Source organism: Trichophyton benhamiae (assembly GCF_000151125.1).
Source record: "Trichophyton benhamiae CBS 112371 chromosome Unknown Abenha-G-c-31b08.f1, whole genome shotgun sequence".
NCBI lineage: Eukaryota > Fungi > Ascomycota > Eurotiomycetes > Onygenales > Arthrodermataceae > Trichophyton > Trichophyton benhamiae.
The window spans coordinates 167984-182794 of NW_003315089.1; the positions used below are offsets into that span (position 1 = coordinate 167984).

The window sequence follows — 14811 nt, forward strand, 5'->3', positions numbered from 1 at the left end:
GTTTGAGCATCGCATCAAGACAGACGAAGCCGAAGACAACAACCACAACCAGAACGACGGCATCCACAAGGAGTAACCTCGTGAAGTTAACGGCGACTTTGCCCAAGGAATAGCTTGGCCTCTAATAGAAATTACTCCTGGGTGTGACTGGTAGACGCAATGGTAGGCGATTCGGCTCCTATATCCGTCGTCCCCTCATACCCACTACGCAAGTACTGACACAGCATCCTAGGTTGTCCTAGCGGCTTCGATATGTACGAGGGGAGGCAAGGCCGTCCTCTCACGGCAGTTTCGAGAGATGCCGCGTACGAGAATAGAGGCATTGCTGGCCTCGTTCCCTAAGCTGGCAGATTCGGGCACACAGCACACGATCGTTGAGCAGGATAATGTCCGATTTGTTTATCAGCCTCTCGACGAGCTGTACATCGTCCTCATCACCAATCGCCAGTCCAACATCCTTCAGGATATCGACAGTCTACATATATTTGCCCAGGTCGTGTCTAGCATTTGCAAGAGCTTGGATGAGAGGGAGATCGTCCGCAGCGCGTTTGAGCTTCTGAGTGCGTTTGACGAGATTGTTACTCTAGGATACCGAGAGAACCTGTCTTTGTCACAGATTAAAACTTTCCTCGAGATGGAGAGTCATGAGGAACGAGTCCAGGAAATAATTGACAGGGTAAGGCAGATATTATTTCATTCAAGATAAGAACTTGTTGCTAATAAGTAGCATAGAACAAAGAATTGGAGGCAACTGAGGAACGAAAACGCAAGGCGAAACAACTCGAGATGCAGCGCAAGGAAGCTGCCCGAAGCGGGAGAGCTATGACTCCGCGAACTCCATCCTACCCTACATACACCCCGCCTGTCCGATCGAGCGTCCCGGATGCAATGGACTCATACGAAGCCGAGAAAAAGAAGACATTCTCCAAGTACGATCTCCCTTCCGCCTTGTAATGCAGAATGATACATACAATTAACACTAATGTTACCTGTCAATAGGCCCCTTGTCACTAGAGGCAAAGGAATGCAACTCGGAAAGAAGTCTAAGACCACTGATATCTACGAGAAAGTACGAGGTGAACTTGGACCTGAAGCTGAGGACGCACCCCTCGTTGCACCGAGCCCCGCTGCTGCTGCGGCAGAAGCTCCGTCCGCAAGAGCATCGTTATCCGCAGAGCGTGATCCAATCCACATAACCGTTGCCGAGACCATGTCCGCCAAACTATCTCGAGATGGCGCCTTGAAATCATTTGAGGTCAAGGGTGACCTTCAATTGCGCATTTCTGATACTTCTTTCACCAAGGCCAAACTTGACTTGACTGCAAATGCAACGCACGGCGCCCAGTACCGCACTCACCCAAATGTTGATAAAGCACTCTTCTCAAACCAAAAGGTTATTCAGCTAAAAGACACGTCTAAGAGGTTCCCGGCGAACAACGCAATCGGTGTACTTCGGTGGCGTATTGCAAGCAGCGGAGAGACGGACCTACTACCCATCACTTTCACCGTGTGGGTTAATAAGGGTTCTGATTCGACTACTGTTACAGTGGAGTACGAGCTCACTGGCTCGGATAGCTTGCGAGATGTCGCCATCACCATTCCGTTCCAGACAGTAGAGCCAACTATCACCAGCTTTGACTCCAATTACGAAGTAACAGGCGACACCCTGGACTGGAACATTGGATACGTCGATACATCTAATTCTTCTGGCAGTTTTGAGTTCGAATCGTCTGATCCCGAGAGTGACGAGAACGAGTTCTTCCCTATGAATGTCCGGTTTACCAAGTCAACGCCATTTGCAGATGTAGACGTTCTTTCTGTATCGTTATTAGATATGGAGGGCGAATCAGTGGGTTTCACTCAGGATGTCAAGTGCGTTGCCGACGGCTATACCATTGAGTGAATGAGATTTGGTTGAGTGTTCTGGTTTACTATAAAATGCCCCCATTCCCACGCACCTTCCATTCTACTATCGAGCTTGTTACGTACATTTGCTTGAGTAGCTTGGAGTGATGTTATCTGATATGCACAATTATTTATGTCTTTTACATTATCATCCTAGAAAAAAAGATACAGGTCAGGTCTTGTCAAACATTTGCAGTTGAACAACACGGCAAAGAGTACTGCAAGACTTGTGTATTTAGTCTATAGGAGGTTACACCAAGAGTAGCCACGATGTTTCCAATCTAGCATTCCCAGCGCCGATTCTTGGATGTAAAGAATCCCCTTGCCTCCATTGTGAACCGTTCACAGTTGCACCGAACGGTCGGTCGAGAGTTAAAGCGCTTTCTAAAGGCAACTGATACGTCTAGACCGTGATATTCAACGGAAACTGGTGAGTGAGCGCTTGCAAAAACAGACGTCCTTTCCCGGAACTGATTGTTACTCCATGAATCGGGGCCACCATTACCAAAAAGGTGGTTGTTTTTGCATAGGCCAATTTGCCCAAAGCGTGGTGTCTTGGATGATTTGCCCATGCTACATAATTTACTGATATAATCCAGAAGAGGAAGAAGCCGGCGGCGAAGTCCACATCCTATGTGGTAAGAATCCATCTGACGCTCCGGGTAGCGCCTCAGGTAGGAAAGTATGGTATTAATGTTAGCCATTTCGGCTGCGTCCATTGCTGCTTGGTTTTTACCAGTGGAATTATCTGGGTTCCTCTTCCCGTATTCCCGGGCAAAGTGTGAATCCCGGGAGTCTTCATGTGCACCTTCACGGTTTCCTAGGTCTGACTCCGAGTATAATCCGGATTCCAGGAAGAGTGTTTTGGACTGGCTGGTAAAATAACGGATCATCTCACCCAATTGGAAAGAATCGCATGCTTCAGAGTTTTCCAACGCACGGCGGCACTGTAATTGTCTCTTCGGCTGATCAAGGAGAGAAGAATATTGTAGTGCCTGATATGGATTAACTGCTCCATAGGCGGCAAGAAAATGATTCTGTATCTCACTTATGGTGTCGATTATAGTGTCATGCCGAAATTGGAGTTCTTCTAAGAATGAACGTATTAGCCACTATCAGCAGATAAAGGAAAGAAAAAAGGGTGGTGTCGATATGCCTTACCTTCTATGCCTCCTGGTAAGTGCCACCATAGTGGTTTGTCAAGTCCAGACGTGCCACCAGGCTTTTCTGCCATCCAGTTCACGGAACCGTGAAGAATTAGCGACTGCGTCAGTCTGGAGAAGGCTAATAGCTCGTTAAGAAAATGTGCTGAGAAGATTCCCTGTCTAATGCATTCTTCATCTCCACCTTCACAACGCTGTAGTCTGGCTATTATTCTTGAATAGCTGAATGGTCCCTCTTGTCCTCGTAAAACTAACCCGAAAGCACATCTTATGGTATCATTTGAGAGAAACCTATCCGAAAGAACGAGCACACTAGCCAGTGTAGAAATAGTGTTAACGGTGAACTCCTTGAGCCCATTGGGGTCTGGGGTGAACGGCAGGTGGAAGCATAGGAGTTCAAAATACAATGCCAAAGTCTCCCGTAGGTTGATTTTGGTCGACAGTGGGGGGAGCTCGATTTTGATATGGAGCAGCTCGCCTACTTTCATGTTCTTTAAAGCCAACTCTCTTGAACCGTATTGGGTCTCCATTTGTTCATGGCTCTGTAGAAGCGATCGGCCTTCCTGGAATTTGGTTGGGTCTAGCAGGGCCTTGAAATATTGGCTAGCTCTCATGATTTCCAGGCTAGAGAGTCGAAACATATGCCTTGTTTTCTCAGGTAATGAATTATGAGGCGCAGTTTCACAGATAATAACCAGATCTCCGTCCTTATGGATAGTAATGACTGGTGGTGCTGCAGCGGCAGGAACGTCAACCAGCGGGACAAACATGGTACCGGCTCTGTCCGTTTCTCGAGCTGTCGCAGCAGGAGATGGTAAAGGTGGGAAAGCTTCGTCAATCATTATGGGCAGTCCACAATCATAGGCTTCATCACCTGTATATATAGTTAGATTCTAGACTCCTAAGCAGAGTTAGATCTTTGATGACAAGAAGGCCCGGAAATGTCATAAAAGCAGGAATGGGATAACAATGTGGAGAAAGCTTTAAGTGTATTACAACGGGTATATTAGGTATAGGAAAAGTTGCATATAAACCGTGATAGGCTAATAAGGAGCAGCATTGAAATTTGGTATATTGTCTCCCCTTTTCCTTACTCTTGCTTTGTCCTTTTGCCTGTTTCTTCCCTTACGACAAGAGAAGAGAAAGAAGAAGCAAAATAAGGTTGAATACTGCTTACTAATGAACTTTGTTTTAATCTTATCAGATCAACAAGATTGAATGACGACTAGAAGGCACCGGAAAGAATAATGCCAAAACATCAGCGGAAACATCCAACAATAACCATCTCATTGCTTCCAGCTCTTTTTTAATCAGACAGCTTTGACATCCTGCAGAAAGATTTACGGGCTCTTCCCTACAGGAGGATGCTGATGCTCGATGCTCGAGTTGTCGGAGATAGAGAGGTCGCGCTTCGCGCTGCCTTTCTGAAACGGCCACCTGCCTCTCTTCTCATAATAGATCATGGAAAGGAATCCAATGATAACTGCAATCCAGTAGAAGTTATACGACAATACTGTACCTAAGGATGCAGAATTTGTCCATCCGAGTAGAGCATTGAAGATACCCCAGCCACCACCCCCGTTCAACTGGGGGCTGCAGCACTACAGATCAGATACCCAAATTAGTTGTCAATGCCAATATCGAAGGAACCTTGTCTTGGAGGAGTTGTGAACATACATTAACATGCCAAACGCTGGATCGAATGTCGTACGACCCGGCACCTACTCCTGTTTCGGCCGCATCGCCTCCTACTACCATATTCCACTGGTTGAGTTAGCATTCGCTACTGAGGTCCTAGGAGATGGGTCTGCATTAGCGTCTCACCTTATACTGTTCGAAGAATCCCACACTTCGAGAGAACAGTCCTCCTGCAACTAGGTACAAAAAACAGGTCGACACAATGAGGAATACCTGGATAGGCACAAAGTTTCCTCCTCTGAAAGAATAAGTTAGCGCACACAAGTTCAATTCGGAGGCAACGGGCCATCTCACAAACGTACTTGTAGATCATGTATCCAACCGCAGCACCTGCAATCAGTCCGGCAACGGTGGGTATTGGGATTGCGGACGCTGTAGCGCCCAAACTGACACCTCCGATGAATATCACCGCTTCTAGGCCTTCACGCAGCACAGTGATGAAAGGCAACATGAACATGGCGTATTTTTCGCACCACATCTTGAACCTTCCCCAGAGTGTTTTCCGTCGACTATCATCTTCCTTGGATTCCAAAGCTTTTGCTAACTTGACGCGCCACTTTGCCTGGAGCTTTGAAACGCGAAGCAAGGCGGCCCCCATCAAAGTGATGATTATAGACGCAATCAAGGCAAAAATACCTTCCCAGAGGACTTCTGCCTTTTCCCATTCATTCTTGCCTAGGGAGTAGAATACGCCGATCAGAGCGCATCCGATGATAATGCAGATTACTAGGCCCAAGAGAGTCCCTAGCCAGACCTAGAATCAGGGGGTATATATGAGTTACTCGTGTTACATGGCACATTTCGAGTATTGACACTGACTTGCTTCCTCAGCTTTTTGTAGACTTGGACATCGTATTGAGGGCCAAGCTGGTTCTTGAGAAAGGAGAGCAAAATGGAAACAATAATGCTTGTTTCCAGTGTCTCTCGAAACACGATGAAGAACACTGTTCCCAAACAGCTCGTTAGCTGGTAATAAGACGGGGACCTGGACGCAGGAAATTAGAGGGAGGCATACCTGGAACATAAAATACGTTCACCATTGCGACTCGATTGTGCAGCCAAACCCTCGCAGACACCAGAGTGTGAAGTTATACGGAGTACCGGCGGATGGCTCGTTGACCTGGACTTAAAAAGAGCCTCTCCCCCCTCTTCATATACGACGCAGGAAGATGAAGGCCGGAGATAGGGCAGCGGCTCCATCAGATAAGACAACCGGATCTTTCGTTCTGGCTCCCATTTTGGGCGCCAGCGGATCAGATAAAGAAAGTTTAAGCGATGGCTAGCTATCTGATGGCCAACACTTTTTTAGTTTGCGATCTCGGGACAAAACGGCAAGCAGCAGAGAATTTCTGTATTTTCCAAACCAGGGAAAGCCCGGCTAACAAGGTAAGTTTTAGTGTCACAGAAGTCTATCTGCGGGGCGTCCCTAATGTAGAGCCGTCTGTCCATGGAGGAGCTGTCCATCCAGGAAGCTAGACATACTAACTACGGAGTAGTGCCACGCTTAATACAGAGTACCGTATCGCATTTTGACGCCCTTCGCTGCCAGCTTTGCTACTGAGTATTTATATGTTGCTTTCAGTGGACTTCCATGCGCTTCATCAAATGGTGGACAGGCAAACGCATTCACCTTTGCCATCCTAGCCCGGAAGAGCACGAGACGCCGGCCTGGCGAGAAGCTTTATCAAGCCTCAGCTGGGTTTCCCCGGCCCACACTCAGTGCCAGCCCCCCTGTTTCCAGGGAACAGTGATATAACTACTCCTACGATAAGGACGTTCTGGTTTGCTGCTGGGAGTGGGGTCAACGTCGGTCCAAGGGGACTGACGGGTTCCAGTTACTCTTTTGTCTTCTACCACTCTGAAATCTGAAATCTGAAGACAAAGGCCTAATAAAAACGACCCCCTTTTCGAGCAAAGTTTTGCGCTGAAGCGAGAACTTAAATTGTGGCATGATGCAGCTGGACGGAATGCGGCACCCTCAGCCAGGCCAGACACCAAACCAATGGAAGGCTCGCCGATCAGCTAGGAAAGTTGCATCCGCCTCATATCGCTAGCCGACAGCCAGCTGTGCCGTTCGGATTTGCTATATTTACACGACAACTACCCAAGGTAGGCTGTCGACAGGAGGAGGCATTTCCGAGAAAGGTCGTTGTGGCACCCACCTCGGCGATTGATAAGATTAGTTAACAAGGTGCCCTTCCATCTTATCAGATCTATTTCGATTGTATAATTTCTTTCTTTCTTTCTTTCTTTCTTTTTTTTCCGTGGTCACCTTGCCATCACACATTCGTTTTTATCCTGGAAATACCCTACTCTTCAGGGAGGTTTATGTTTTATTACCTCGACCCCCCGTATTCATCCTGTCCCGCCTGGCATACCTTTTCTACGTCAGATCGCCCACTAAACCAGCTCCCAAAGGCATGCTCTAGATACCATCAAACCTCATCTTGCCAAAGGAGTACGCTGTCGATCATACTATGGCCCCTTTAGCGTGGTACTACCTCAGCCTATGTGCTTCGCTGCTTTCATGCTTTGCACATGCTGCCACAATCACATATGACTTTAATATTACCTGGGTGTCAGCAAATCCAGATGGCCAATGTGACCGGCCAACAATTGGAATCAATGGGCGATGGCCCCTTCCAGAAATCAGATCCAAGGTTGGTGATCGGGTTATTATTAATGCCAACAACCAGCTGGGGAACCAGTCCACTTCCCTTCATTTCCACGGGTTGTTCATGAACGGGACTGGGGAAATGGATGGCGCCGTAGGCGTTAATCAATGCAGGATACCCCCCGGCGGCTCCTTCACCTATAATTTCACGGTATGCCCTTCTCTCCCTACTTAGTTGGGCCCTACTCTAACCCTGGATACAGACGGAGCAGCCAGGTACATATTGGTACCATTCCCATGGTCATGGGCAATATCCAGATGGGTTGCGAGGCCCCCTGATAATTGATGATCCAGAGTCTCCGCATGCTGGAAAATGGGATGAAGAGATTGTTCTCACCCTTTCGGACTGGTACCACGAGCAAATGCCAACGTTAATCAAGCATTTTATCAGTTTTGCCAATCCCACAGGTGCCGAGCCAGTGCCTCAGTCCGCGTTGATGGCTGATACGCAAAACTTGACTATTGCCGTGAAGCCAAATACGACATATTTCATCCGGACCATCAATGTGGCGGCGCTGGCTGCGCATTATCTGTGGATTGAGGGTCATTCGATGCGTGTTATTGAGGTTGACGGAGTTTGGACTGAGGAACATGAAACGGACATGCTCTATCTTACTGCTGCCCAGAGATATGGAGTTCTTGTGACCACAAAGAGCGAGACAACAGAAAATTTTGCCATAGTCGGTAGCATGGATACTGTGAGTATTTCCGGATAGTTATTTCTCCCCTTCCTTTAGTGAAACGGCTAGTTAACGGTATATATATAGGACCTCTTTGACAAGATTCCTCCTGACCTGAATCCAAACGTGACTTCATGGCTCGTGTACGACGATAAAAAGCCACTTCCAGAGCCTAAAACTATCGATGAATTCGAACCTCTGGATGATTTCATTCTGAAGCCTAGTGACTCAATAGAACTGTTTGATCATGTTGATCACAGCATCACCCTTGACCTGAAGATGGATAATTTGGGGGATGGAGCTAACTAGTAAGTTTATTGTAGCATCTCTTACTTTGTAGAAGCTTCGGCATGCATTAACACGGCTTCGATAGTGCTTGGTTCAACAACATCACGTACGTTAGCCCAAAGGTGCCGACATTATATACTGCTCTTGATGCTCCGAGGGACGTGGCGATGAACCCAGTCATATATGGTGAAAATACGAACCCCTTCGTTCTAGAGCACAATGAGGTGGTCGAGATCATTCTTAACAACAATGATCCGGGGAAGCATCCGTTCCATCTCCACGGACATAACTTCCAGTTGGTCCACCGCTCCGAAGAAGAAAAAGGACCGTACACCGCGGAACAAATGACCGACTTACCCCGAGTACCCATGAGACGGGATACAATCCTTGCTAATCCCAATGGCAACATAGTACTGAGATTCCGTGCCGACAATCCCGGGGCTTGGCTGTTCCATTGCCATATCGAGTGGCATATGGATAGCGGGCTGGTAGCTACAATAGTGGAAGCACCGCTGGCCCTTCAAGACCAACGAAAGGCCGGGATAGGGGCTATACCCGCGGGTCACATCGATATCTGCCAGTCGACGCAGACCCCATACCGTGGTAACGCGGGAGGTAACACAACCGATTTCTTGGATGTATCTAATATGAACGGACCGCCAGCCCCGCCACTACCTGCTGGGTTTACCCCCAAGGGTATCGTAGCGTTGGTGTTCAGCACTATCGCTGCAGCGTTGGGCATAGCGACCATCGTCTGGTATGGGCTGGGCGAGATTAAAACGCCAGGGCCCAATGGAGTCGGAGCCCCTGGAGTGCTGCAGTGATATGCAACGACTAACAGTAAGATGAGCTTGGCTTTTTGTTCCGTGCGGAAAGTCTCGCCTTTCGGCCTCTCAGATCGATACCCTGTGTTTAAGATGTGTTTTAATTATGGTGAGCAGTGGTATTCAGCATGCCAAAAATGACTGCTCAAAAATGATATTATTGACTGGCATGTCGAAATCTCAGTTCACTGTTAATAATACATGTTAGATATCTTCCCGTGAATACACAGCTGGGTTGCCAATGGTACCCTTTCTACTATTGCATACCCTGTACTCCGTAACATGGCGTATTAACGTATCATATAAGGGTTCGGACAACAATAGTATACTAATGGATAATGGATGCTAATTCCGCAGTTTGGAGTGGCGGATGGAGAGGAAGAGACAGACGAATAACGAGACACAATATTAAGGAGAATACACGGCTAACTAAAATCAAATGCACCGGTACCTGTGCTTTGTTTAGCATGCTAATATGGACGCAGCAGAGCTATAAGGCATTTGCTGATAGAATGAGGATGTAACGCAGATAGAAGTGAACCAGACCCAAAAAAGAACGGAGAAATAATATGAGGTAAAGGGGCACCTGAAGGATGAATGCTCGAACCAACACACATAAGATATTTCAATGTGGCTAAAATTAAATGCTAAAAACGGACAGAAAGAAAGAGGGAAAGAGGTAAAAAAACCGCTCATACGTTCATAGTGATAACCGGAACGAACATCATGTCGAATCCACCATATCGTGCCTGAATACCGGGTGAAAGTCCTTCCTCAGGGCTTACTCGTGAATTCCTCATTGCAACGGCACTAGCAATTAACTGCTGCAGCCCCGAGATCTGTTGTGATTCTCGTCTAGAGCGAGAGTTGTTCATGGTAGCTGTGTTTATATCTAGACGAGGGCTCTGAAGGGGGGCACCGTTTGTAGCGGGGGCAGGAGTGGTAGAAGACTGGCCAAAGCCGTTATCGTTTTCCCTTGTGAAACGTGTAAGGTGGTCGGTTTCCAGGGGGTTGAACATCACGAACGTTCGTCGTTCTTCATCGACTGTGGACTCGCCTTCTTCCTTGAAAGGGTGTTCATTGTCCTCATCTGGGTTTCTTGTGCGTGCAGCAATTGTTGCCGACAGCTCAGCTGCAGCCTCGGAACAGAGCGAGCGGGTACAGATTTCTATCCATGGTTCATCGGTGAAGAAGCCCACGACGAAGTCTGCGTTGGCTTTGGCGCTTTCGAATGCTGCTACCCGGTATTCAAGTGTGAATCGTTCATCGTCGTCCCGAGGAGTAGAGATGATGAGACCACGTGAGAGAAGAGGGGGTTCCGGCAGAGACGCAGCAGGCGCAACTCGCTCGTCCTCTTCCGCTAGCTCATCCTCTGCTTCTGACAAGGGATGATCATCGACTTCGGTGGCAGAAGCAGTGGAAGGCTCTGTGCTCTGGGTGATGGTTTGTGTGAGTGATATAACCGATGCTTTTCGTGGAGACTGCGAGACAGATAGCCCATCATTGGCAGAAACTCGGAGAGCCTCGTCGAGTTCCATGGTATACTCATGCTCATTCTCATCCCTATCATCCGTGGCTTCGTTCGAAGGCACGCTTCCACCGCTGCTGCTAATCTCTGTACGAACAGACTTCGTCATAAAGGCGACGGTCTCTTTTGCCGCGCGGCGAAGGGTTGGGATCAATCGATCAGCCCCGTTACCTTGCTGAGGTGAATCAATCATCCATGTGCTCGCTAATCCGGCCCATGCAGCGACGCTCACAACACCCTTTGTGTACCGTTTCCTTGACATATCTATATCTCGCGACACCTCGTCGGGGGTGAGAAATCGGTTGCTCAGCCGCTGATGAGTGTTCAATACCCGTCCACCTTCCCAGATAATAAATGCATGTTTCTTTGCAAGACGGGCGAGTTTGCGTACGCCTTCCAGCGACCAGTCGTCAATGATATCGGCGTGGACCTGCAACACACCGATATAAGGCCCAACGGTTCGAGCGAGGCGTAGCAGTGAACTCATCGTGCTGATGTTCGGGGACGCAGAGACGCAAACGAGCTCGCCATAGGGAAGAGTTGGCTTGCATTGCCGTAATAACCGGAGATAGGTTGTGAGTGTGTTTGTCTTCGGACACGCCCTCGACGAAGAGCTGGCGGCAGGGTCCATGGCGGGCATGTCTGGAATATCGGGGCCACCGCCGTGGAGGACGTCTCCTTCTTCCTCTATAAACCGTCGATAGAACATTCAAATATGGCTTTCAATATATTCTGGTTGTTTTCGTCTGGTTCTGTTCGGTAGGTGAACTTGTTTGGTTGGCTTTTTTTCCCCCTTCCTCCTTCTCAACACCCTGGGGGATCTGCTGGAGAACTTCGTTGAGGCGGCGATATAACACAGTGTTAAGATGCGTATGCAGTAGGGATCCCAGCTAGTTCACACCTGCCCACCAGGAGGAGCAAAGTTCAAAGAAGAGAAACAAGCCAGTGGCTCAAGTTGATCCCAGATCGAAGTCGCCGCTTGTAAAAGCTAGTAGGTAATACGACAGATGGGTCGATGTCTGGATGAGCGGCGAATAAAATTTCCGTAGCAATAAATATAGTAAGGGGCCCGGCTAGGGGTGAGAAAGATCCCTTTTCCTTCTCTCTGGGGTACTCCGTAGTCGACTATGTGTACTGGCGACGGAGTTCCAGTAAGAATCCAGCGATGCAGCTGTAAAGAAGCCGTCTTAGTCGTATGGAGAAAGGAGAAGCGAGAGAGGAGGGAGAAAAGGAAACGGAAAAGAAGAGTGAGATAGAAGAGAGAGTAATTTGGGCAGACAGACGATGCCTTTTAGCTCGCAAAATGTCCTACCGGGGCCTTGGTAATGGCTGCGGTTGCACGACCTCCTTTGTTTCAAGCTTATCGTAGGCTCATATTTCGTGTTATATTTGCTTCTTATGAAGGGAAAAGGCGCTGCAGCAACCCCCCTCGCCTTCAACGCCGGCCGTTTACATGGTCCTGCACTCTCTGCGCTCTTCCTGTGTGTCGCAGAGTGTGTGGATGTAGATGTGCCCAGTCGCCCCGTCTTCCTGTCGTCTCTCTGTTTGTCTGGCCGGTTCAACAAGGTGGACCATACTTTCTTCTTTTCTTTTCTTTTCCTGCATTGCTTTTTACCGTGAACCTCACCTTTCTTTTTCCCTCCCTCAAGTTTCTTTTTCCCTTTTCTTTTTTATTCCTGCCTGTCCCTTTTTAGGCACCGAGCCCGGCTTTGGAGGACCAAAAATAGTCGGACATGCTGCAAGATACTGCAGTATATCAAGTGCTGCTCGCCATATCAGGCAACGCGCCCCGGCTGCGTTGGTCAAGGGTGTGTGGTTCTCTTATGTAGAAGTTAGTCGTACGGAGTACGGAGTATGTAAGAGTTGTATAGATACGCCAGCGGCGCGGTGGGACGGGGAGGATCCCCTTTCTTATACCAAGTAAGAGTGGGCACTCACAGCTTGTCGGCCCTCACCTTAGGTACTACTCCGTACTCCGTACGGACATAACTAGCCCCATAGACTCGGGATGCTGAGCCGTCCTGGAGATGCGGTTGCTAGCTGCGAGAGCAGTAATATTAGCAGTAATATGCATAGGTAGTGACCATCTTTCGATGGTGGTCGTAATGACCTTACTTTGTTGGAAATGCATCCCGCCTAGAGGTACTCCATACGCCATACAGGCTGATGCTAGCGATGAGATCATTTGGGCGACCGGGCCAGAGGAAAAAGCAAAGGACAATGGCGAGAAGACAGACAATCAAGCCAATGGAGCCGCTGAGGTTTGGGAGAAGCAGGATCACCCCCCCTTTTAAATGGAGTCGACATGCAGGAGGAAATGATCATGAGCAGGGAGCATCAGTTGGGGGTGCTGTTCACATGCATACTGCAGTTCAGAGGCCCTCGACAAGCACGACGTTTCCCTCTTTTTTTATATCCCCTATCTCTTTCTTTTGCCTTTGCCTTGCGCTCTGGTGCCCCGATTGCTGAAATATACTCCTCACAGAGCATGTTATCCGTATTCCAATACCAAGATAATAAGGCAAGTGCATGCATATTTATACTGTTCTGTATATATATATACACTGCTATATCTCCGTGCTGATCTGACAATGTTTCCTTTTGTTCACTCGCTTTTTTTTTTTTTTTTTTTTTCCTGACTGGAAACACTCGGTTAACGCCGATCCGCCATTGGCCCCATGAAGGATGCCTTGAATCTGGATCGCTGAGGGCTGGCGGTTGGCAGAGAGGGGAGTTGATGGCCAGGGATGCCTGGCTTGGGCTCTGATCTCAGTACTATTGGCCCCTATGGGACAGGCTATGGGAAGATCATAGTTGTGCTAAGACTTGACGGCCCTTGCTTTGCCCCAGATTGCTGTTGCAGGCGAGCGAATGGTGTTTGGTTCCATTTCAGATGTCCAGATATGTAAATACGGAAGGCTACCTGCTTTGGATGAGTTGAGAGCTAGCCGCCTAAATGCAGTTTTTGCCCAAAAAGAGAAAGGGATATATATACGGAGTATCCAGGCTTGGGCGGTGTTGAAAATGTCGGGAGTCCGGCCTTGTCTGGGTGAAACGGTTATGGTCAAGAAGACTGACAGCATAACGTACGGCTCGAAGCCTGTCTGCAATTGTCGACTAGTCTTACCCCTAGCTCCAGTTTGGAGGATAAGGAAGAAACAAGCCGAATTCAGGTCATGAGTTAACGAGTGCGCGTCCGCCATACTCCCTACTCCATACCAACATCGCTGACAACCCATCGCGGTGATGGCCGAACTGGCTAGGTTAGACGAGCCCGTACCACCTATACAAAATTTCCGTGCTCTGGCTTCCTTGGTATACCAGAGTTTAAAAAGAAAAAAAAAAAAGAGGCGGACTCAATAATCGCAGGCTGGCCAGTCAATTAGCCTCTTGCTTTGATATAACGGTTGTCATCCCGGCCAGATCAACCGATTGACCGCCGTTGAACAAGAAGATCGGGAACCAGATTGGCTCATGTTGACCTCGATTTTAAAATATCTCAATTTATACTTCCTTGCACAGGGTTGATGGATGCATCGCTTTTTCGATATGCAAGAGGAGCGACAGTTTCCTTCCCTCTGCCGGTCGCCCGCGAATAATGAAAGGGAAATGACCAGACACCATTTGTAATCGTCCAGTCATGCACTGTTTCCGGTTACCTATTGTTTGTTTGTATCAGTGATGATGCACAGCCACCGTAGCGTTGCATATTACACCGCATAAAGCTTGGATAAATAGTTAGCCCCAGGGGACAAGGGAGACGAAACAAGGAGCACTGTGGCAGCAAAAGGAGAGCGATACTGTACCATCTGGGGCTATGGAGACACCGCTACTGTCTGTATAATCCCGACAGGCGATCAATCGTGTAAGACCTTTGGAGCTGCCACCCTTGATCTTCCTTCGACAGGCTTTCTGCTCTCTCTCTCGTACGGTTAGGAGAGAGTGCAGTTCCTGTGAGCCGTTGGCCCCCCTTCTCAGAAAGTCGTCATATGTACTGCACTAATACGCCTTGCACTCTCGCTCTCTAGCCCTGAGCTTCCATCTTATCGGC

At 48.4% G+C, this 14811-nt stretch overlaps 5 protein-coding genes across 5 annotated transcripts; 2 read left to right on the plus strand and 3 right to left on the minus strand.

The window, feature by feature from the left end:
- Positions 1–298: 298 nt before the first annotated feature.
- ARB_02124 (uncharacterized protein) lies at positions 299–1903 on the plus strand (the record flags this gene model as incomplete). The annotated part of the gene is made up of 3 exons (XM_003011525.1): positions 299–676; positions 733–929; positions 1000–1903. 3 exons carry the CDS (start codon positions 299–301, stop codon positions 1901–1903), a joined length of 1479 nt encoding a protein of 492 aa, XP_003011571.1.
- A 283-nt stretch (positions 1904–2186) lies between these two features.
- Positions 2187–3910, minus strand: ARB_02125 (uncharacterized protein; the record flags this gene model as incomplete). The annotated part of the gene is made up of 2 exons (XM_003011526.1): positions 2187–2995; positions 3067–3910. The coding sequence occupies 2 exons, from the start codon at positions 3908–3910 to the stop codon at positions 2187–2189; spliced, it is 1653 nt and encodes a 550-aa protein (XP_003011572.1).
- Positions 3911–4880: 970 nt separating this feature from the next.
- Positions 4881–5806, minus strand: ARB_02126 (uncharacterized protein; the record flags this gene model as incomplete). Its single annotated transcript, XM_003011527.1, has 4 exons — positions 4881–5004; positions 5069–5441; positions 5558–5710; positions 5782–5806. The coding sequence occupies 4 exons, from the start codon at positions 5804–5806 to the stop codon at positions 4881–4883; spliced, it is 675 nt and encodes a 224-aa protein (XP_003011573.1).
- A 1437-nt stretch (positions 5807–7243) lies between these two features.
- ARB_02127 (conidial pigment biosynthesis oxidase Abr1/brown 1) lies at positions 7244–9232 on the plus strand (the record flags this gene model as incomplete). The annotated part of the gene is made up of 4 exons (XM_003011528.1): positions 7244–7591; positions 7644–8138; positions 8208–8428; positions 8494–9232. The coding sequence occupies 4 exons, from the start codon at positions 7244–7246 to the stop codon at positions 9230–9232; spliced, it is 1803 nt and encodes a 600-aa protein (XP_003011574.1).
- Positions 9233–9924: 692 nt separating this feature from the next.
- ARB_02128 (uncharacterized protein) lies at positions 9925–11469 on the minus strand (the record flags this gene model as incomplete). The annotated part of the gene is made up of 1 exon (XM_003011529.1): positions 9925–11469. One exon carries the CDS (start codon positions 11467–11469, stop codon positions 9925–9927), a length of 1545 nt encoding a protein of 514 aa, XP_003011575.1.
- Between the last annotated feature and the right edge of the window lie 3342 nt (positions 11470–14811).